The sequence below is a fragment of the Bombus vosnesenskii genome, unplaced genomic scaffold (genome assembly GCF_011952255.1).
Source record: "Bombus vosnesenskii isolate JDL3184/JDL3185 unplaced genomic scaffold, Bvos_JDL3184-5_v1.1 scf7180000013263, whole genome shotgun sequence".
Taxonomy (NCBI): domain Eukaryota; kingdom Metazoa; phylum Arthropoda; class Insecta; order Hymenoptera; family Apidae; genus Bombus; species Bombus vosnesenskii.
Genome location: NW_022882923.1, coordinates 8,382,140 through 8,404,688, shown reverse-complemented (window position 1 = coordinate 8,404,688; position 22,549 = coordinate 8,382,140). Strand labels below are relative to the sequence as shown.

At 46.6% G+C, this 22,549-nt stretch overlaps 1 protein-coding gene across 15 annotated transcripts in view; it reads left to right on the top strand.

Moving 5' to 3' along the window:
- LOC117234638 (transcription factor 12) overlaps positions 1 to 22,549 on the top strand; it is a 106,363-nt gene that overhangs the window by 42,322 nt on the left and 41,492 nt on the right. The window contains exon 1 of one of the 15 annotated variants that reach the window (XM_033496158.1): positions 12,452 to 12,544. The exons of the other annotated variants lie outside the window; for them this stretch is intronic. Coding sequence (XP_033352049.1) covers positions 12,467 to 12,544 — 78 coding nt within the window. The 5' untranslated portion in view covers positions 12,452 to 12,466. Of the gene's footprint in view, positions 1 to 12,451; positions 12,545 to 22,549 lie in introns of those variants that run through there. 15 annotated transcript variants of the gene reach the window in all.

Below are 22,549 nucleotides of genomic sequence, written 5' to 3'. Positions count from 1 at the left end.
TAAGGGCAGCGTTTCATCGTACGATAAAATGTCTTTTACGATATTATAATTTTAAAATGTTCTTTACGATACGTTCGTAATCGATTTCTAGAAGCGTTGAGAGACTTTTGCGAGCCACTGTATTTGTCCAACGGGAATCCTCGATCCAATTACGTAACTCTAACGAAGGTAGGGCGATAAAAACGTCGCAAATTTGTTAGAACAGCCCTTATCGGCCGTCGATACACAAGAGGGCGGAGGTTGGTCTTTATTTCACCTCTTTTTTTCTCTCTCTCTCTCCCTTTCTCGGGTATTTCTCCCCGTGATCTCGATTTCGAGCGTCTGGTGAAACCAGTTTTTGATCGGGTCGACGTAAGGCTAGCCATTTCCGGTCCGTGCTCCTCCCTTCGTTCGTAGCTCATATCCGGTACGACACTTGCAACGTTTGAAACGTTCAGCTCTTCACGGCCGGCCCTCGAGGAGCTTTTTTCCGCGCTTTTGTCGGGCGTAAAATCTTGGCCGAGTCATCGTCGGAGGAGGCGACCACTTAAAAATACGACAACAAAAAACGGTACGTTCGTTATGAAAGCGTTATCTCTCTTTGGACCAGACTTAATTAGCCGCGTGCTCGCGCGCGTTCATTTTTCCGCTAAAAGCGGAGTTGCAATTAAGCGTTTAAATTAGCCGCTCGCTGGCCGCGTAAGTGGCCAACGGAATATCGTTTCGTAACCCGTAACGCTGCGCTGTCGATTCTCTGTCAGCTTCGATCGCGTTCTCTTTTCGAGATCTCCGATATATCACGCGTTATCGGCTCTCATTACGGTGCTAATGAAATTTCCAAATCTTTTCTACGATATATCCGTAAATCGTTTTACGGTTACGTCGACGATCTGCTTGCTTCTATCCTCGACCGAACCTCGTACACGACGTTTACACACGTATGCGCGTCTGTTGCGTTCCTCCGCGTTAAATACGCATCGTGCGCGCGAAAAGGGCGGCAAGGGACGAAAGAGCGAGAAATAGCGAGGAGCTTGCCCGTGACGTGGACAGAGGAGGAAAGAAGGGAACGAGAGAAACGAGAAAGCGAAAGTGTGCTGTTGGTCGATTGCGGTGGTCCGACGGTGTGCACTCAACGGTTCGATTAAAACTCGAAATTCGAGGTGAGCGTCGCGAGCGCTGCTCGATCGTGAAAGCTGTCTGGGGATCGGGCCGATTTTACGAGCTATCCACGCGCGGTCGTTGTCAGAAAAGCGGCATCGTTCGACTTCCAGAAGGTCGGCCGTAATTGCTGCTGAAAACCGGGGATTGAATGAAACCGATAGGACCCGTTACGTTGCCTCGTTTCACCTGTCCGTCCACTCGGTTAACGACGAAGTCGCTTCGGGACCAGAATTTTATGTAAATCGGGGCACGAGCCTGCAACGTATGGTGGTAACGTTCGGCTTAAGGGCCGTGCGAACGATGGAACATCGACCGTTTCCCAGATAATCCATTCGATGTTTAGAATCACAAATTTCATTCCCGATAATTCAACTCGTCGATTTCGAGACTCGATTCTCGTAAAAGGTGCGTCGTGTGCTCGCCGATGTACTCGTATCGTCGAAGAAGCGAGTAAAGCTATGGTTACGGTGTATCTTTACCGATAATGGGACAGACGGAGTTGAATATTTCGACCGAGAATCGACGATACCGGCGCCTTTTTCATCGCTGCACGGAGGCTTCACTCGATGACTAATCGTTGCATTTAACGAGTAATAAATTGGTACGGAGTACGTAATATTTTTGTATAACGATTATATCGCCAGCCAGTCCTAGTAATTGTATATATAAAAAGAGAAAAGGCATTCGAAAAGGCTCTGTTCTCTACATTTTCGATCGATTTTTTTTACATAGAATCGTCCGCTACGTCGATCGTACCGTGGAACAGAGCCTGTATAAATCGTAAACACGAGTTTCTGCAATTGTTAGATTCGGCGAAACGACAGTTTATCAGAATACGCATCTACCGTAATCATAATACGAATCGCGAATCGTGCATGATGGAACGTCGATGGATATCGAGGTAGATCTTGAGAGTGAGAGTCACTGGCGTCGCGAGGGCTAGGTTAAAAGCGGCAATGAATAGAATTGATATAAATGGGACGGCGACCTGGCTGCTCCGGTCTCGAAGCTGATTGTTTTTTCTTTCCCCTATCGTCGAATTGGCCGGCAAGTGCCACTTTATTACTGCAACCAGTACGTTTTCGAGCTTTTGTCGAACGACGGCTCCTTCGAACGTTAGCAGCAAACTCTCTCCTCCTTTCGTTCTATCTTTTTAATGGAACAGAAAATTGCACCTCATAAACATATCGATAAACTCTCGTCTTACGATTATCAACGTTACTGCGCGGACCCAGCTGCTATTTTTGGTGGACCGAAGTAAATTTCAATTTCGGAATTTCCCGTGAAACGATATCGAATTGTCCCAAACTGCAGACGAAAAGCCAGAAGCTAAAGGGTCGACGAATTTCCTGCGGCGCATGGTTCCGGTTGATCGTCGCTGCCCGTCTCGTAATCTATGGTTGGGATTAGCATTAGTACTTAGGCACGTATATGTAACCCATATGATCACGCTTGTAGCTACATCTCAGCACACGTACACGCGACTGACCGCACGCGCACACGCGCGTGTCCCAGTCTACTACGACAATTTGCGTCCGACAAGTACACACGCGTAAATAGATACTCTGGCAAGGAATATACTCGCACGCTCACATACGCGTAATTAGACGCATACACGCGAGCCTGACACATGTGAATTCGCTCGCATACCAGCTACTCGCGTGACAACAGTGTATCCCTGCGCCTGCAGCTCTACTAATAGCAGTATCCTAGGATTCAACGCGCGGCGACTGATATATCCATTCCTCGTAACCATTATCCCTTGCCTCTGTTTGCACGGCTACGTAACGCAGAGACACGCGTATTCCGCATGCACGCGTGCACGTGCTGCTCTCTGTCATGCCCGCGATCACGCACCTCGTTCGTCGTTCCCTTTCTTTCCCGGTTTTTCGAGTTTTTCGAGTTTTTCGAGTTTTTCGAGTCGGAAAGTCGAACAAAAGCGCGGTTTGTTTCTCGATTTAACCAACCGCTTAGCTCTGCTACGATCCTCGAACTTTCGTATTTCGATCTTAGAGTTCTAATCTTAGAGTCGTCGTTCATCGGGGCGTGCTTAACGCAAAATTGGAACCACAAATCATTCGCATCGAGCACAATTTTTGCATACGTTGTTCAAACTTGAGATAACTTTTAACCAATTAAGAAATATAATTGGCTCGAAAATGGGCGAGACGACGCAACAGGATTGGCGCTCACGCGCGTGATATATAGAAGCGCGTAAGCAGAAACGTGCAATTTACGAATCCATAAGTCAGTGATATGCGCGGGTACAGTCGACGTTACTCGTCGTTTGGCGGTTTATCTAAAACACCTTACTGTCGTATGAGAATTACGAATGTCTGGCAATGTACGTTCTATACTACGTTCTGTACTTCGGTTCCAACTTTAAGTACGCGCGTACGTATTTATATTTGTTGCTTGTTGATTGATTTATCTACATATATGTGTGTGTGTGTGTGTGTGTAACAAAAGCACAAGTTTAACGAACCGTGCGCCATCGCCGCGTACTTGGCTCATAGAAATTCTTAATATAGTTCGCTTTAATGTCGAAATCTTTGAGGAATAGTCGATAATAGCTGGAATAACTAGATCCCCGGGCAGGCGAGATTTAATTAAGTGGAAATTAATAAAGCAAGGCGAAAATGCCGTGGAAAATCGCGTCGCTCGTTTTGTTCTAATTGCCCTGTATACTCGTGCTCACCTGTGTTTGATCTCGTATACGTATCGCCTGACAAGATGTACACGTATATCCGTCTATATGGATTCGCACGTGTTGGTGCGAGCTACATAGTCGCTCGTAGGACGAGACTCGACAGGAATGTGTGCTACGTATATAAACGTCTACACCCGCGCACCCCTCTATGTATACACGTGTGCCCGCAGCTACTGTATAGACACCATATATACGTCCGATTATTAGTGTGTCACACACGCTTGATTTGGTAGCGGGCTTATAACGGCCGCCATAGCGCCGAGAGGCGCCAGCTGGATATGTTTCGGAACGCACCCCTTCCGCCCTTCTGCGATCCCTTGCTATCCGCTATCTCGTTCCTGTGTACGATTCACGATGCACTATGATGACATTGATGATGACACACCTAACGACGCAGCAAGCTACGAATTTTCAGAAATATAAAACATACGACTGTAGATCCCAGACGTTTTAACCCTGCCACGTTCCCGAAGATAACGATCGAACAATTGGTCGACTCGATCTTCGCGTCTGGAAATTTGTATATCGCGATGTAAATCTGATTACGCGAGGGCTACCTTGAAAATGTTTCAGCCTATTGAGGCTATCGTTACTGTATTAGGTTACTAACATGGACACACGATAAAAGGCATAACGATCGATGCCTGAAACCACGAACTTTCCTAGTAGTCGTGGCAAATTCTGAGTTTTTTTTTAACGGTATTCTAGGTTAAAGCGTAAATACGTACACGATAGAAGGTTACTTAATATATTCGCCCGATACCGGGCGATAGATAATGACTGACGGAAGAGCGGAACTTTGGACTCTTTGTCCTCCGATTTAATCTGCTTAGCGCTTGTACGATAATTACGCGTCGTTAGGCGCGACTTTTCTCCTCGATCGAGGTGCTAACAAACAATGGTTATTAGTATCGATATTAGTCGCGTTAGTCGAGGCGTCTACTCGCGATTTACTAATGCGACACGAGTGGGCGTCGCCCATACGCGATGGAATAGTCCAATAGTCCGATATATTCCTATGGTCGATCGTGTCTAGAAACGTTGGTGTACGTCGTCGTTGCGTACAAGGGAGGAGAACGCGCGAGTTCCTCTATAATTGCGTACTTTCAGATCTGTTTCCAACTAACGGTTTCGTTCTCTTTCCGTTTCAGGTGAGTTAACAGTTCCTGTTGGTTGCCGATTAGGCGGCATTAGAGAGATCGTAGTATCGCGCGTTTCCTCTTCTTCAATTTCTCCCTTTCGATTCGTAAGTTTACACGAATTTTTAAGAAGGATTCGTTACCTCGAAAGAGCTCGATGCTGCTGGTTTTTAAAAGCTCCCCGATCTTCCGTCCGGACAGAGAGTAACGCGTAACGCAACCGTGACTCGGGACTTTAACGAGGAGGAACCGAGAGGGAAGCAGAATGAAAAAAATGAGGGACGTTGGGTCCGCTTCGAGACGAAAGAGGACGAAGGAAGCATGGCGACTTTCGGGCCATATGGCGTTTACGGATACCCAAGCACCGTAAAACTTTCATGGACATAACCTGACCTCCCTCCCTTTCTTCCCCTCGCGTTTCCTCCCTCGCCCCGAACAGGAGCCTTAATCAACAACCGTCAGGCCCTTAAACGACGAATGGTTTCGGCCCGAAGTCACGAAACGAAGGGCTTCGGCCGAGCTAGCTGCGGCTCGCCGACGATTTCTCTCGAATTCACGATTCTATCTTCTTTTTTAACGCTTTCCCCTCCTTCGATGTTAGTTAAAACAAACGGCAGGGAGTGAAAATCGTCGGGCCGGAAATTGGAGCACAGGTTATTAAGCCCTTCAGACGTTTGTATCCGAAATTCCATACGGTATAATGCATGCGAGACTGACACGGAATACCAATATACGCACGCGAACACACAGACACGTTCTTGCCACCGAAACGGTCCTCACCTTCGACTCCAGGGATCGATCTGCATAGTAGAAGCTCGCATAATCGCGCAAAACGTGTAGAGACGCGTGTAGAGTACCCGTGCACATGTACGCGAAGCGGATTCGCCTCTGTGTGTATCTCGCTGTGTATGTGCACGTGCGTGCGCGTGTATATATATGGACAGTGTGCGCCTGCAGCTCCATAACGCCGCCAACGTGCAACACAGGTTAGGCGTCTTGGGGGTTGAATCGAGCTTAGATTAGGTTGGCTCGAGCCAGTTCCGATTTCCGTCGAGATCTCACGCTAGATCGTGCCTACCTCGGTGCCTGCCTCCGAGATTTCTGCGTCGCGTTGTTTCGATTCCTCGCGCGTTGCTTCGTGCTCTCTCCTTCCCTCTCTCTCTCTCTCTCTTACTTTTCCTCTCCTCCACGCGTCCTTTTCTCCACGTTGCACCGTGCAATTTGCTCCTCCGCGAAATGCTCGAGTACCCCGCGCTTTTGTAATTCAATTACACGCAACGCTCCCAGAGATTACATTATTTTATGCCTCGCGCCTTATCTAGATCGAGTTCGATGCCTTCACCGCGATTCGAAGCGCGTTTTCCACACCGTGCTGCGGCGAACTTCTCGATAGAAACGATTTTTCCGTAACTCTACGCACCGTGTGCTATTCACGATTCGAACGATGTTACGACGACGAACCGTGTCGTCCTCGCTTCCCAGCGGCTTATCGTTTTCTATCAAACTTTAATTCGACACCGTGAAATCGTTGGCTGAATAATTGAGAACCCAGTGGCCGTACATAGCGCGTCGTATCAGGTTCGGATTAGGGTTGCCTCGAGCCAGTTCCGATTTCCGTGGAGATCTCACGGTAGATGGTGCCTACCTCGGTGCCAGCCTCCAGATTATATCCTGCTGATCCTCCAACGAGTTTACGTCCCTACGTGGTTCTTGCTATTGTTATTCCTCGCCACCGCCGCCTTCTCCCTTGCCTAGACCCCCTTTCCTTTCCTTCCCGTCGGCATATTTAAACCCGAAACTTTTCTCGATTTCTCTCCCCGCGAAACTCGCCCGCCCTTCTGCCGATAGTCACGAACCAAGTTTCGCTTTCGAAGATAGCCACCGTGCTGCCTCAGTTTCGCTCTTTATTCGCCACAGCGTATCTTCGATCTTCGCGTGGCTTTCCACCTTTCCGCATGCTCGCACTTTTATCGTCGGAGCTTCGTGAGTTAGGACGCGACCGAATTCCGAAATATCCTCCAGTTTCCGAGTGTTTGGGAGAACGCGGCTTCGCATCCTCGCTTGGAAGGACGATTCCTGACTTCGTATTCTCTGGTACACTTGGCCGTGGCTTCGTTACGATTTAATTGGAATTCGTTTCGCGTTTCGTTCTCGTCGCGTCGAACAGCAGTGTTTAGAGCGGCGTATTGTGGCGCGCTTGACGTAATCGATATCAGGGATTAGTACGAAAAACAGTTCCAGATAAATGATAAGTTTACCGCAGCGACCAATGACGTTTGTCGAAAGCAGGCACGCTACTGCTCGTAAGTAGCTGGATACTTGGCTCAATTTGTAGTAGCAGTTTTATCAAAGTCTACCAATTAACGACGAATTCGAAATTATCGTCGAATTATAATCAGCATCGCTATAAATTTGAATTGTTTATTAAGAGGTATCGTAGCAATATAATTTACTATTTGCTACGTATACTAGCAAATACGCGCTATACGTACATCTACTGTTATTTAAGTAATTATATAAAATATATCTCGTGAAAAATAGACAGGTGACCAGATTACTCCTAAATGCGTGTTGTTACGTTGTCGCGAATAGCGGTAGATAGTGGCAATTATAATGATATAACGTGGAAAAGAAATTCCCTTTGGAACACAACTTTGCGTTTAATATTACGTTAAAGAGACACGTGTACGTTGGTCGCGAAAGGCAAATGATCGATTCAAATTAACTTATGGACGATAGCTCTCGAGCCGAGTAACATCTTGAATTTCCGAGCAGCCGATAATCGTCGCCGATAGAGCAATTTCACTTAGCTATTCTCCTTGTATTTGCGAGAACATTTTTGGGCGTCGTTTCCTCGGAAGCGTTCTCGCTCTCTCAAACTCCTCGAATTCTATCCGACGAAACACGGTGATTTCTACGACGAAATTATCGACTGTTGCTATAAATACTCGTGCGAACGCTTGCTATAGCTATTTGCACGAACCTTCCAGTATGGAGATCCCTATTCGATGTGTTTTTCCGTATCCGAATGACTCGCAGTAAGGAAGCAGCTTCGTTATTTAACTTGTGCAGGTACGACACGACAGGTACAGATCTCGCGCTCAGAGTGCCAAACCTGATTACTACGAATATTACTTGACTAGGAATTTATGGCGCGTTTGAAAAAGTGGTTTGATTTTAGTCGATTTGGAGTTCATTTTTAGCGATAAGCAACCAATCGATGTACTGTAATGTAACACAACACCATCATACAGGGTGTTGAGAGAAGGTCCGACGCTTGAATGGTTTTAGGATAGATACTCGTCGATAGAAGGAGAGAATGTCTAATTAACGTAGGTCCTGAAAGCAGTTCTCTCGATGCAGTGTAACAACGCGAATGCGTAATAATATAATAGCGCAAGAATAGAAAAATATGAATAACGTAAATAGCGCAAAGCAGTATAATATAATAGTAAATTAAATTAGAGTTCCCTCGATATCGCAGCAGTCCTTCGTCTCGATATCTTTTCGATGACGCACGAGTGGAGTTGGCGAGCGAGAGAATCTGAGCAAGTTTTAATTTCCTTTTTTACTTTGTCTGGTAGCTTGATCGTTCGCCATGGAGTCGTGGCGTGGATAGATTTCGTGCGAGCGACGTCGAATCTGTTCTCACACGGTGTTATTTAAGCGACAAGATTCGGATTTTAATTCGAGCCTCGTGACCGGTCCTGAAATTCGATCCAAAATTAGGAGGACGGTCCCAGCGAGTTCCGGGGCCGACAGAAACACGAGAGTACATTCCCGATGGACCTCGGTGAATTATGATTTCGGCGGTCAGAATTATGGTTTTGCTGCGCCAATGGGTGGGTCATTTCCTGAGTTTCGGTCTTCTTGCTCGTCTCCCCTCTCTCTATCGCTCTCTTTCTCCGTCTTCTTTCTCCCCTCTTTTCGTGCTGTTTCTTCGTCTCCTCCTGTTCTACTTCCTCCTTTCTTAACCACACTTAGCGGTAGCTACCTTGTCCCTCTTCTTCTTCTTCTTCTTCTTCTTCTTCCATTCCCAACGAGAAATGGTCCGTTCGTTTCACAGGGAAGGAAAATTATCGATGTAAAAAAGAGAAGCTCCGAAAAAAATGAGACCCTCGTTCGCGACCAAACAAAAAACTGTTCGCTCCGGGATCTCGATGATGTACACGGTCTAGGCCGAAATGCCTTTCCACCGTGTGGTGAAACGAATACTTTTTCGAGCGAATGAAAGAAAAAGCGAGACAGTGAGAGTCGAAACCGGTCGATATGTAGATCTTGAGAAGACGATTGCGTCAAAAAGCTGAGCGGCAACGGATCGATGAAACCCGTTTCTTTTCCTTTCTTTTTTTTCCTTTTCTCACGTTGTTAGGCGAAATATAAATTTGTTTGCTATGATACTTTGTAACGCGCGTATCCCGATGAATTTGCCTTTTTCACTCCGGAGATTAACGTAATAAGTCGAAGACATGGAAAACATTGCGAACACTCCAGACTCGATGCGTCGATCTCTTTACACAGGTGTGCCTAATCTGGACTTCTTTTTAACTATCGACGATTAAATTGTGCAATCGTGTTGATAGCCGTCTTGGTTCGAGAGGCTCTCTCTCTTGTTGTTTTTCATTCGCCATTGCTCGATCGTTCCTCCAATTAAATGGATGAGACGAACAGTACAGATCCGAAATTAGACATTTTTAAATTGTCTTTAAATCAAGCGAAGACAACAGCAAGGAGCCCGATAAATCGTATTTCCCATTTTTTACAAGAATGGAATTTTAAAGCCCGGTATATCGTCGATCGAGTATTGTCAAGTTACCAACTGTTGTCTTTTTATTTGCTTTTAGGACTGAACGAGTGCTTCTAACTTTAATAATGTTATTGTCTGTCACGGTATTCAAATATCGCTTCTCTTTAATAGTCGTACCTTTGGCTCGTACGAAACTTGGCGAGTAATATCTTTCACCGAAACAGTGCCTTCTCTATTTTTGCCTATTTCATATTAAAATACTCGTTCTTAGACGCAAAGAGACGTTGAAATGAAACAGATCGATCCAAGTATTACTTGGAACTTTATCAACGTATGACAGTTGTGTCTTCTGATCAATCGAGTCTCGAACTATTTTACACAACACGTACAATATGTACACAAAAGTTTTCTATGATAAGCGTTCAAATAGTTTGGCGAGTCGCTGTATCTCGAGATATATCCTTCGAACTTGTACCGTTCTCTCAACTCACCGATTCGATTCTACTGCAATCCGAACGGTGAACGGAGAAAAAATAAGGAAAGATTGGATCTATTTTTGGAGCGAAGGGGAACTTGAGAGTAATTACAGCGGAGTAGATTTACTGACTGGGGGCTCGCTAAAATTTTCTGTCGGCCCGGCTATAATTTTCGCTCTTCTCCCCGTGTTATCGTTCTCATCTTTGCTTGGTTGGAACTGGTGGAAAATCTGTTCGTCGATCCTTTCTCGGTCGTCCTGGGCCAGTTCTCGAAGCTGATGATTTAGGTTTTTGGAGGTCCCTAATCCTCGAGACCCTTGTCTCCTTGCACAACTTCGTTATTGCTGTTCCGTGTGTAAAACAATGAGATTAGCGCTGCTCGAAAACCGGTCGCACACTTTTAAAACCCATAATCCTGGTTGAGAAGATCTGCTAGAAGATCGTGCTACCGCATGCACCCGATCCTCTCATCTTTGTTTCTTCGCAGCCCTTGCACGTTTCTCCCGCGTACCGGACGACGTCTTCATCCCTATCTGTTCTCAGAATTCTTGCGTATTTCGTGCCAAGGGCACTGAACTTGGACGATCGAATGTTCCACTATCTTGGGAATTTTACGGTATTAATCGGTGAAGATGGCTTGACTCGGTTGATGATTCTTAATCTCTTAGATATAACTTGGATATATATTTCTTTATTTACGAATCTTTAATCCGGATGAATCGCTATATATCAATGTTGCGTATTTTGGTAAAGAAAGAGAGCAGAGAAAAGAGAAAGAGGATTAGGAATGTCCGAACGAATACGACAGGGTGCGAAGGAGATCTATAGCCTACGATTAAAATAACATTTATTAATAACAAAATTTATTAAAATAATATTTTAGATGTAACAACGAAGATGAAAGATGGCACGACAAAGCAAATGACAAAGCTTCGTTTTCGAAATAGCAGGTAGAGCATTTGAAGTAAAAAGAAGGTCAGACTAACAAAGATCTCCACATATGTTCCGGAGATCACGGGCAATTTTCGTGTATTTCGCGTCTATCATACTGTATGGTTCCTTGGACGCAAGGAGAATTCGTGCAGACGGTGGATGCGTCTCGGTCTTCGTATGACAACGATACAGGGCAAATAGTGCGCATGCGCGTGTGCATTCACACGTACTCGCAGTAACGGCGCTGACGCATGCGCGTACGTGGTCTCGCAGCAGCTGTCCGCCAGGTGCGTGGATTGCTCGACCAATCAGGGGTCTCCCTTTGACCGGGGGGGTGCTCAACCTTCGGTGCCCTCGATTACCTGCGCCCTTTCCCGTAGGTTCTTGTAACCTGCGACCAGTTGTCTCGATCTATATTTCTCCTATGTATTCCCTCCCTCGCGAAATATTTGCCTTTCTCGCTTGGCAACCGTAGTTTTCCACGCTTTGCTCTCTCCTTAAAAAAATTCACCCATTCGCTTCTTTGCTTCCTTCTTTCGCACCGTGGAATTGTACGGCGAAAGATCCTCTCGAGAATCGAAAGCGTTCTCTGTCGAAAATCGCAGCTACGGTTCAACTCTCTTTCTATACGAGCGAAAAATAATAGGTAGCGATGAAAATTGACGAATTCGTGTCGTGCGTACTCGAATTATGCGTACGCTACTCTCTTGTCCCCCCGATAAATTGAGATAAATGGAATTCTAGCGTAGCGATAGGCGCTTCCTAGAATCGAAAGAATACCGCGTCGAGAATCACGAGTAGTGAAAAATTCTTTCGAAAGAATCGCGAGGCGCATTAAATTTGACATCAAGGAGAAGAAGAAACGCTGGCGATTTCTCGTAAGCACGAACGTGCGAATAGCTTCCCCTCTGGTCGGTAATAACGAAGTCGGAGGCACGATTGCACGCTCTCTACCGCAATAGCGGCGATGCTCTTTGAATTCGCTCTCCCCTAAATAACGGCAATAGCCGCGAATTGCTACGTTACTCGACACGCAATATCCCTCGCTAGTTTATCTCGCGTTCGCGATGTACTATCTCGGCCGGTTAGCAGAGCCGTATTCGCGCAGCTGAACGAAAACTATGAATTTCTTTCACGTGGGTCTACGTTGCGAAATAAAGTCAACGCCAAACGTAGGCAAGAATCAAGCAAAGCGAGATACACCGAGGTAACCTAACGACCAAAGAATCGGAACGAACGAGCGATCCATTAAAGGCGATCGGCTTCAGCTGGCTGATCCAGCTAACTTTGTCCATAGCGAATTGTCCCGGGTTGACCGACAATGGACGCCGCTCCGTCTTATTGTTCGAAAGGGGAGAAGAAAGATAGACGCATCCCGAGAGAGGGAGAACGATATCAGGTTCGTGTGTGAGTTACACGAGAAAAATTGTTACAACTCTCATTCGGCGTAATCGCTTATTGTGCGAGTCTCGCGAGCGAGAGTCGGCCGCTACTATTATTCGACGATTCGTGTACCGTGTAGAACATAAAAGAGTACAAATGTCTGGCCGTCCGTGCCCGGGTGAAATCGGCGTCTCCGTAGAGAGTGGTTTTAATTCGTTGCGAAAAAATTGGAAAAAGCTGCTCGAAACAATTAGACTATCAAAGGATTCCTATAGAAGTTCTTGTTGCAGCAACACAATGAACGAAAGCATCTTGCTTCTTATACGTATGTCAACGCGTTACTCGTGTACGATGCCGTGACACAGTAGAATGTTGGTAGTATGGAAAGTGATTCACGTCCCGACTATTTCTACACGTAGCGAAATGAACTAGTGTTCTAAGAAAATAACGTTTCGAAATCCCGTAACTTTGTGCTTTGGACAAAGACAAAGAGGGGTCAAGGGTCAATTTTGTTACGTGCTTTTCGATTATTAAAAAGGATAGACAGACACAGAGAGGAGGTACAACCATTCAACCGACGTGACGAAGAAGATATTCGCTAAATATGGATTATTCGATTGTATATCGAGTTTCGGAGAGAAATTGTAACGGCGCATTCGCGCGAAGACGAGAGGGAGCACGAAAATGACAAAGGAAAGCACGTTATGGCTAGCAACTATGGCGGGTTGGCCGTTTAGGGAAAACGTCGGCTCCTTTGAAACGCCCGCGCAAGATTGCCGTTGATTTGCCGAGAAAACGTTGGGGTAATGCTGTGCGCGCACGTGCACGTGCAACGTGTACCGAGCTTAGGCCCGGGACGATTGATGGCGACAGTGGAAAACAGAAGGGTAACCCGGAGAAAGAGGTCCGTGGAAGGCGGTCAGGAAATGACATTTTCTTCGCTGGTGGTTTCGCCGGTGGAGAAAATGCAAATTGTGGGAACCGGTGATTGCGAAACTAGAGAATTGTCCGTGCTCTTACCCCTTCTCTCTTCCTACACCATTGTTCCACGTTGCTGTGCGAAACCGTTTACCGTATCTACCACCGAACGAATTAGGTATTTTTTTAAGTCTTTTTTACAAATTAGGCGTCTGTTTCGTAATAAATTTGCCGTATGTCTATTTGCTGAATTCGATGGAAGAAAAGAACGTAGAACCGAGTGCGTAGCCCCGAAAGCAGCGATCGTCTGTTCGGCTAGGCACTCGCACTATTAATAACAGAATCGTGCGGTAGATGCAATCGTCGAATACGCGTTTATCGACGCACTGTGAAATCGGCTGGTTTACTATCAAACGATCAAACGTTTCGCGCATCATCGGGCATGCTAGTGAGATTAATGAGAAGCTTTGATGCGTGCCAGTAATCATTAATTACACGCATTACGCGACGCTTACTGACTGCAGCTTCTCTTCTCCCTACATTCCAAGTGATGTTCAATCGTGTTAACTGTTTGCCTCGATGTACCAGGAAATGGATTTGCCTTCAGCGATCACGTGGTTTCCGTATATCATCCACGTAATTCCCTCTCGCGATTATATTTGTATCGCGATGATTCCGCCGTGCCGCTAACCGATGAAGTAATCCGATCGTTTTATCTCACATTTTCTGCGTCAATTTCTCGTACGCGTCAGTTTTCCCAAGATGGATGGGAGACGGTTCTTGGAAATCGAATCGAAAGCACATACCTCGAAATATCACGTTTTTAATTGTAATACGTGTATATAAAAAAAGCTCATAGCTGCGTTCTTCCGATCGTCAGAATTCGTTCACGTTCCTCGGTTTCACTGAAAAGTTTCCCAAACAGTTTTCTCGAAACGAGCAACGCACACGCTCGAGCCACTCAGTTGCCTACGTTACGAGACCAGGTATCCTATTCGGTTTAACTTTTTTCCTCGAACGGCAAAACGTCTTAGCTGCGAATCGTAAAATGATCGACCGGCAGCATATATAACACGCCAGGATCGCTAACACTGGAGCGAGAAAGCGTCGCGCATATTTTGTTCGTCCTCTGCCAAACGATGTCACTGTCCGTTCGACCACAAAAATTTATGACTTTTATCATAGCTTTCACGGATCTCTTATCCTTCCTCGTATTTCTCACTTCGTCGGCAATTTCGAACAAAGAAGAGGAGATAGCGGGTTGCTTAATTCGGGGCAAAACTGTGGAATACCGTAGACGGTATCGCTTGTTCCCGAGGATTTTATGAAAACGAGTGACAAATTATTCAGCGACTCCGCGCTTGATTGTCTCTTAATTAGCCTCTGATAACTCGTCGGGAGAATAACCGGACCTGGGGCAGGATGAAATCAGCCGATGAATTATTTATTGTCTCCCGTTAGATGGGTCAAGGGTACTCTGGAGAGTCTCCGTGCCAAAAACCATTAGCTCGAGAAGCCTGTAATCGGTATCTCTCTCTTTTTCGTTCCTCTCTACCTCCCGCTCGTTTCCATACTCGTACTTTTTCCCCACCCCTTCCGCGGCTTTCACTTTTCCATGCTAATTTCGCGACACCGCCTTTCCCGTGCGTGTGCCAATCCTCTCGATCGACTATACGTTCTAAGAAACTTCCTCTCGTTTCCTCGACCATCCACCAAATTCGTGACAATTGCCCGGATCGATTCGTAATTTTTCAAATATACGCTCTTATTTATCTCGTCATAGAAATTCATCATTTTACTCGCAAGGAAGATTTAGTAATCACCCAAGGATAGGAAGCTCTTTCGTTCGATACCTCTGTCGTCGTTAGAAAATAAAGCATTGTGGACACGCGTGACAACAATGATCGAGCCTGTGCTGAACTTGGAAATTTTGATCGTTGTTGGTCGCTTGGCCGATACGAAATCGGTGAAATTCTTTGGTCGATCGTACGTGAAATCCCATTAGGAGATTCGTCGGTTATCATATATATATATATATACGGTATATACCGGGTGTCCCTGGAGATCGGGGAAAGAGCGGATAAAAGTGGCGCGAGACTGCCTCAAGGGGGTTGCCACTGACTACTTGACTGACAACCAATTATACGTCCCGGTTGGCAAGGCGGACGCCGTTTATATCAGACGAACTGGCTAGATCCGGGATCTTTTTCGGTTAATCTCGGACGAGGGGATTGGAAACGTCTTAAGAAGGATTAGGTAGCGAGTGGAAGGACAATCGCCGCCCCCGTTGCCGTGGCAGAGAATCGAAGTCGAGCATTAGCCGATACCGTGAAAAATGCCCTTATCCCTTCCTCTTTCTCTCCTCATAGTACGGAGAACGTAGCTTTTTCTCTGGAACGTAACGGCGTAATTGATTCGGAAAAGCCGTGTTGTACAACGCGCGGTTCGCCCCGACCAGGACGTAATTTATTACGCACGCGAGTCGATTACATTGTTAATCTATATTAGTTGGTGCGCGGCAGGAGCACGGAAAAATGTGTTATCTCGTACGTATACACAGTACACAGTAACCTCGTCGTGACACGCGAATGTGAAAAAGAAACGAATTGGTAATTAACAACAGCGTGCAGCCATCAGCGCGTCGTCACTTCCGAGAAACACGAGCCGTCGTTTTTTCTCGAAGATGCTCCCACCTCGTGGTTTCAGTCGCTCGTATATTCGTTGGTAGGCGGTGATGCGGTACCGGAGAAGGACCGCAGGCACGAGGACGAGGGAGGAAAATTAGATAACCTCGGGGTGCGGGAAGATAAAGATGGTCGACCGTTTATTTTAATCAGGAGCAAGCCGATAGTCGAGGATCACCGAAGAGCGCCATGTTGTCTGCTCTCTTATCGCCATCTCATTGGTCGTCGTGATTGACGTCTAACTACGCCGACTAGGAAGAGCAGCGAACCTCACCGACGATGACGATCGAAAGAAGCTCGTTCCAGACTGGTCACGACCGCGATCCGCGATTTTTCTAAAGATAGGCGCATGCCTATCGCGGTTCGTCGATTTTTCTGTTATTCCTTTTCCCACCCATTTTCCAGCTTCCATTGTTCCATCGAGCATTTTCAAAGCAACCCGATCCTTCGATTAAATTTAATCGTCGAAAATATTGACTGCGATAAATTAAAATCTCTTTTGATCTGGACGACCGGAATCGCCGACGATAACGCCGCGTGCGCGCACGACAGCTCGTGCTAGGTTGAAAATGAAATTCGTTAAACGGCCGGGCTCTCTTTTCCCCCTTTTTCCCTCTTTTTTTTTTTTTTTTTTTTATGTGTTCACGCGAAAGCTATTTTTTTCCCCGTGCGTTTTCGAATCGCGGTTTTTGAGATATGACCCGCAGCGCCGGGAGAAGGGACGAGGGAGAAAGAGAGTTCAAAAATTCATTTGTCGCGACAGAATGAAATTTTCGATTTATCCTGCCGCGGATGTGTAGCCCGCGATTTTCGAGACTGCGCTCATGTGCGTGTATATGCATATATGTCGCGTTGGACCGGGTGAAATTATTACATAATTGTTATTCACACCGGGCGTGGAAAATTAAAGCGGAATATCGCGAGAATAAAGCAGACGCGAGCCAACCGAAGTGGCCAATAACGAGGCGGTCACTCGTAGCCTGCTATAGCTCGTAATTTTCGTATCCGCGCAAACATCATTTTTACCCTCTGATACGTGAGTGGTTCTCAACCTGCCTTTTCCCTCCAGCCACCGGCGAAAAACCCGCTCCCGTGAGAATACCAGCAAGAAAAGCAAATAACAATCAGCGTGTACAATTACGTGTCCCAAGGCTGCGGTAATTGCGACAGAGGGAACGTTCTATGGCAATGGGCAACGGCCGCGGGGGTACGAGACAGAAAGATTTCCTTTCGACAGAGATTCGTCGTCTCCTGATGGATTTTACAATTCTTGCAAACGTTCCTCGTTGTATTCTAAAAAAAGAAAATGACACGTTCGCGATCGATTATCAACGTACCGTGGATAATCGTATGTGATTAGGCTGGACCTGGAAGAAATAATCGCGATGTTTCGTTTAATGTAAATTCCGTATGGTTCGTGTATTATTGGTGTTTGCTTGGAACGGATCGTCGATCACTTGCGTATTTTCGCTGTAAATCCCTGGCGAGCCGATAATAGGTTGCAATTCGATTTTTTTCTTCTGTTGTGCGCATACCATTAAAGGCGCTTTCCTCGCGGGTCGGATCTAATTGTAATTATTATTATCGTCGAAGAACAAAGTGCAGGTTTCCCTGCCGTGATCATCGTCATTATCTCCTTATCATCTTTGCCATCGCATTACCACTCTCGTTTACATCGGATTCATGCCCGTCCATTATTCTCCGGCCAGATAAGCATCTTTCTTATCGACTCCTGACGAACACGTCGCCTCGAGACACGTAGGCGTACACCGGTCAGGAATTGAAATATTTCTTTTTCCCTTGCACCTTGAAACAAGATCCGAAAGAAGCGGTCTCATCCTTCAACTTAACCGATGCAGCTCCTCCTTTAAAAACGAGGCAGCAAACTATGTCTCCGAGTAAACGTTGTTTCACCGAGTAAGCCTCGATATTTAATGCGGCTTTCGACGTTAATTGTATTTAACAAAGGCACAACAATTTTACGCTTTTTAAGCAACGATTCAAGCTGATCGGAGGCGAAAGAGTTATTAAAGCCTAATGCGAATCAGCGAAACAGGGAAGACCGATCTACGATCGCGAAACAGAGTACGTATATCGCGGTTGCACAAAAGTGGAAAACTCCATCGCTCGATTTCAGCTGTCTTCCTCTCTCGGCTCTCTCTCCGAGTCTCTTGTTCTCTTTCTCTGGTCTTGCTGGCGCTGATCGCAACGCGTACACGCGACCATCCTCCTCTTGGATCGTTCAGTCGGAACGATTTACATATTTCGGCGTGCGTTTGACCGATAATAATGTTTCATCCGGTTTTCGATGAATGGCTCCATTACCGAGACCGAGGCATCGTGGAGCTGACTTTTCGTTATTACGAGCTTTGAAAAATCAACCACCCACGCGCCTCACGCAGCTACGCACGCGTATCGTTGCCACACAATGCGAATCGGCTTCGCGTACACATACGCACGCACACATTCAGACACATGGAATCCCTTTGTGTGATTTAACGCGCACGAGCGCGGACCAGGGGGCACGAATGTAACTTTTCATAGGAGCGGAGCCTGCACGAGCCATTGATCATTGTTCTGTTGGCTGCGTAGGGTGCCGATCCGCCGGATTTCGCCAGTTTTTCCACCGGCTTAAAACTCGTTAAAATGTTTATCGATGCGTTGCTTCGCAGCGGTCCCTTCTTCCCTTTTGATTTTCCTACCGGTTATCGACACCGATCCTATCCGAATCATACGAATTGTTGCGAAAAATGAGTATTCTTATTCTCACTTCGGACACCGATCGAAAAACCTTCGAGTTTCGCCGCAACGTTTTGTATCCAATTTCTTCGATCGTTTACTCGTCGTCACAATCTCAATTCCGCGACATTAATTTCGCTTTGTCGCGCACGTCTACATAGAAGGTTACTATATTCGTGTTCAGGGTACGTACGTAGACATTAACACGGTAAAATCGACATTTATTATCCCATCGCTGCGATGGGATTTCAAGATTTTCCCTTCGAATTGCAAATAAAAGTTAAACGGTCGGTGCCGATAATCAGAGGGAAATTAATACGCAAACTCGAACCGAAACGCGGAGATCTATTTGATTAGGAACGAAACGAAACGAAACGAAACGATTTTTTCGAACAAGGTTAGATATTAGTCGAGGACAGTCGGATGCGTTTTTAATACAAGCGTTTCACAACGCTGTGCATTACTGAAATTAGGGGGTTAATTTGCGAAGCATTGGAGCTTGCTTTCCGATATCGGAGTTTTGAAAGAGGATCGTTGGGTCTGCGTGTTTGTTTCGTTTAATAAGAGCAGGAAGGAAGAGAGAAGCTAGTTGCCGCGAGATATTCTTAGGGAGGAGAAGAGATAGGAGGGAGTTTGCACGGTTTGGTTAAATATTTAAGTAACAGAGCATTTCACTTGGCAGAGTACATGGCAGGGCGCGAAGACGCCGAGCAAAGACATTTCGAAGCATCCCTTATCTTTATCCGTGAAATATCCCGCCGTGGTAAAGGCAGAGGGGTAGAGTCCAATCGCGGTTTTATTGGCTCTCTTAGAAACTGGCTTAAGTACATTTCTGTGTCCCGCGGAAATTCACCGAGCAAGGAAATGCCTTTCGAAAATTCCAACCCCTGCTTTCCAGCCGACTGTCGTCGTCGTTCTCTTTTCTCTCTGCTCTCTCGCGCAGCTCTCGCAGCGGAACCGCGATCGTGCTCATTGAGTAGGAAATTGGTTGATCATTATCTCTATTTATACGTAACACAGCCTTTATTGTTATGTAAAATCGTTTTGCCATTGTCCAACGCGCGTATACGACGAATTCAAAGAGCTCTTTTAACTTGGATATTTTTATGCTCGTAAATATCGAATTTTAATCGTTTGCACACGTAATGTTTAGAATCTGAAACAACGGGTGGTTGCAAAAATGATACGAAACGATATATTTCATTTTCACCCCGTATCACGGCGTTCAGCTCGTAGACTTTTTAAACTGCGACAAAGTTTGGCGCGTTGGTACTACCGGTTGCAAAAATGTTGAATTACGTCGGAGGCGAGCCTTAAATTAATTCGTTTATTCAACCAGTTGCAATCTGAATACGTATCGGAAATTATTTTTCGCCTAGACGGTGTCGGTAAAGCGTTAATGGACGGACCCACTTTTCCCGCGGGTCGAATTAATCGAATCGATGGTGCTCCGGGAATCGCGAAACAGTTGTCGTTTCGAGGGTCATCGACGTTTCAAAAATGATATTCCACTCGATGATACCGGGGGATAATCGAAAAATTAGTAAAGTGCCCTCGACGGCTGGGCTGACGGTCGTCGAAAAACGCACCCTCGATTCGCGAGAGGGAGGGAGAGCTCGAGTGCCCTCTCGACCCCCGTTCGATACTGCGAAACGTTTCCGTGACTGTGCTCTCTCCGCGTGTGCTTCTCTGTCGCGTTTCCATTTCGCACTTTTCGCGGCAACTTTGCACCTTCTCTCGCGTAAAGCTCCTCGAATCGATCCTCTCTCTCTCTCTCTCTCTCTCTTCTCGCCTTTCCTCTTTTACACGACGATATCGAACCGCGATATCATCTACTCTTCTTTCGTTCTACAACCTGATTTTCCCTGTTGCGTTCTCGATTGACCTACACGTTGGTTGCACAGGGAAAAAAGGAGGCGCGAACGAAAGCGTCGTTTCCGCGTAATTAATTATCCACTCTATATGCTAATTAACCGGGTATAGCGGCGCGTCTCGGTGGCATTGTGCTCTGGGAAAAATCGAAGAAAAGAGAAGCTCTCCTGTTTACGAGCTTCTCCTACTTCTCTTTTCTCGCGGCGGTTTCATTAATTTCTGCAAAAATGCTCGCGGGTCCCGGGTCTATGGACTCCTTCGATGCAAATCCCCGGGTAGAGCTCGCTCGCTCGGATCCATAACGCGTCAAGGGATGATCTACGCGCGCTTCCGCGCGCTAGCTGCGCGAAAAAGAAATTATTTACAGGTGTGCGGCGTGTTTATGCAAATATCGAACAGCCAAGGGGCGACCCGCTGTACGCTATCTCGCGGTCAGATATATATTTCGACGTCGATGCCACTGCACGCTACGCGGCTCGTCGCGTTCGCGGTTGCAACGTTGACGCCGCCATCGTCGCGACTCTCCACACTCGCAAAATCCCGCTCTTCACGCTGTTTCATCGCGTTATCTTCGATACGCCCCGGATCATACGCGGAGCCAATTAACAGCGGTCGAGCAGTCGACGACGAAGATACAGAGGCTGTTCGCGGAAAACGTTATCGCAGGTAGGATCGAGTCGATCGAGCTTTTCGAATCGGCCGATTAGCGGCAACGACTTACTGCGCCGTAATTATTCGTTATCGTTTAATTAATCGCGCTAACGAGCGTTTATTTACCTACGAGTCGCTAGAACGAGCAATGCGTCGATCTCGTCAGAGCGTAAGATCGGACTCTTGATACGATAGATCGAAATCAGTCGAATTTTACGCCGTTGGCGATCTTCGTCGCGACGATCATAGAGTTGTCCGACGTTTTGCAGCCGATTGCGATCGGCGAGACGCGCAATTTTCAGTTATATACGAGCGTCGAGCACGCGCCGACTAACGCGAATGAAGCTTCGTGACGTGTTTCTTCGCGAAGCAACATACCGGCAACACACCGTACACGAGGAATATGTTGGAAGGACGAAAGGGGCAGGATAAGGAAGACGAAGGAGAAGAAAAGGAGGAAGAGAGGGAGGAAAGGCAGGTTGCCGCGGCCATACAACGATCGCGGAAGAAGCGAGGAAAAAGGGGGACAGAAAAGCCGTTACCTCAAATTACACGGCTCGTTTTATTATTTATCGCCGGCAATTTCTGCTTCCACGAGGAGTCGCATCTTCTGGCCCGGCGATCGAAGCATGATTTGTGCAGCCGCCTCGCGAATTCGTCGTAGATCAATTGGCCGACATAGATCACCGGCGTCTCCCCTCGCAATTTCCGCTCTTCTCTCCGCGCGAGCAGAAAAAATGGAGAAAGCTGTTGCGAGTCCGTCTCTGTATTCCACTCTTCTTTCCCAGAAGAAAAAAGGAGATTACACGTCGTATCTCCGACTTATTTTCTCACATAGAACCGACCGATATTTGCCGGTAAAACCACGATTACCGAGACACCGCCTACGCCGGAGAGAGGTCTTCCAGCGTTCTCTCCTCCTGAAAGGAGAAAGGGGATGCTGTTAGTTTTTCCCGAGCGAGCGGCGTTTTTAATTCGAGGCATTGTTTCGAGACTCGACGGTGCGCGCAATTTTTCCATTCCGATTCCCTTGGCCGTCCCGAACGCCAACAGCTTTCCTTCCCCACCGTCTTGTACGTTTCTTGACATTTTCAGATATTCAATTACCGCGACACAAGATATTGCGGCCGAACGGGGCCGGGCTCGCGCCGCAAAAA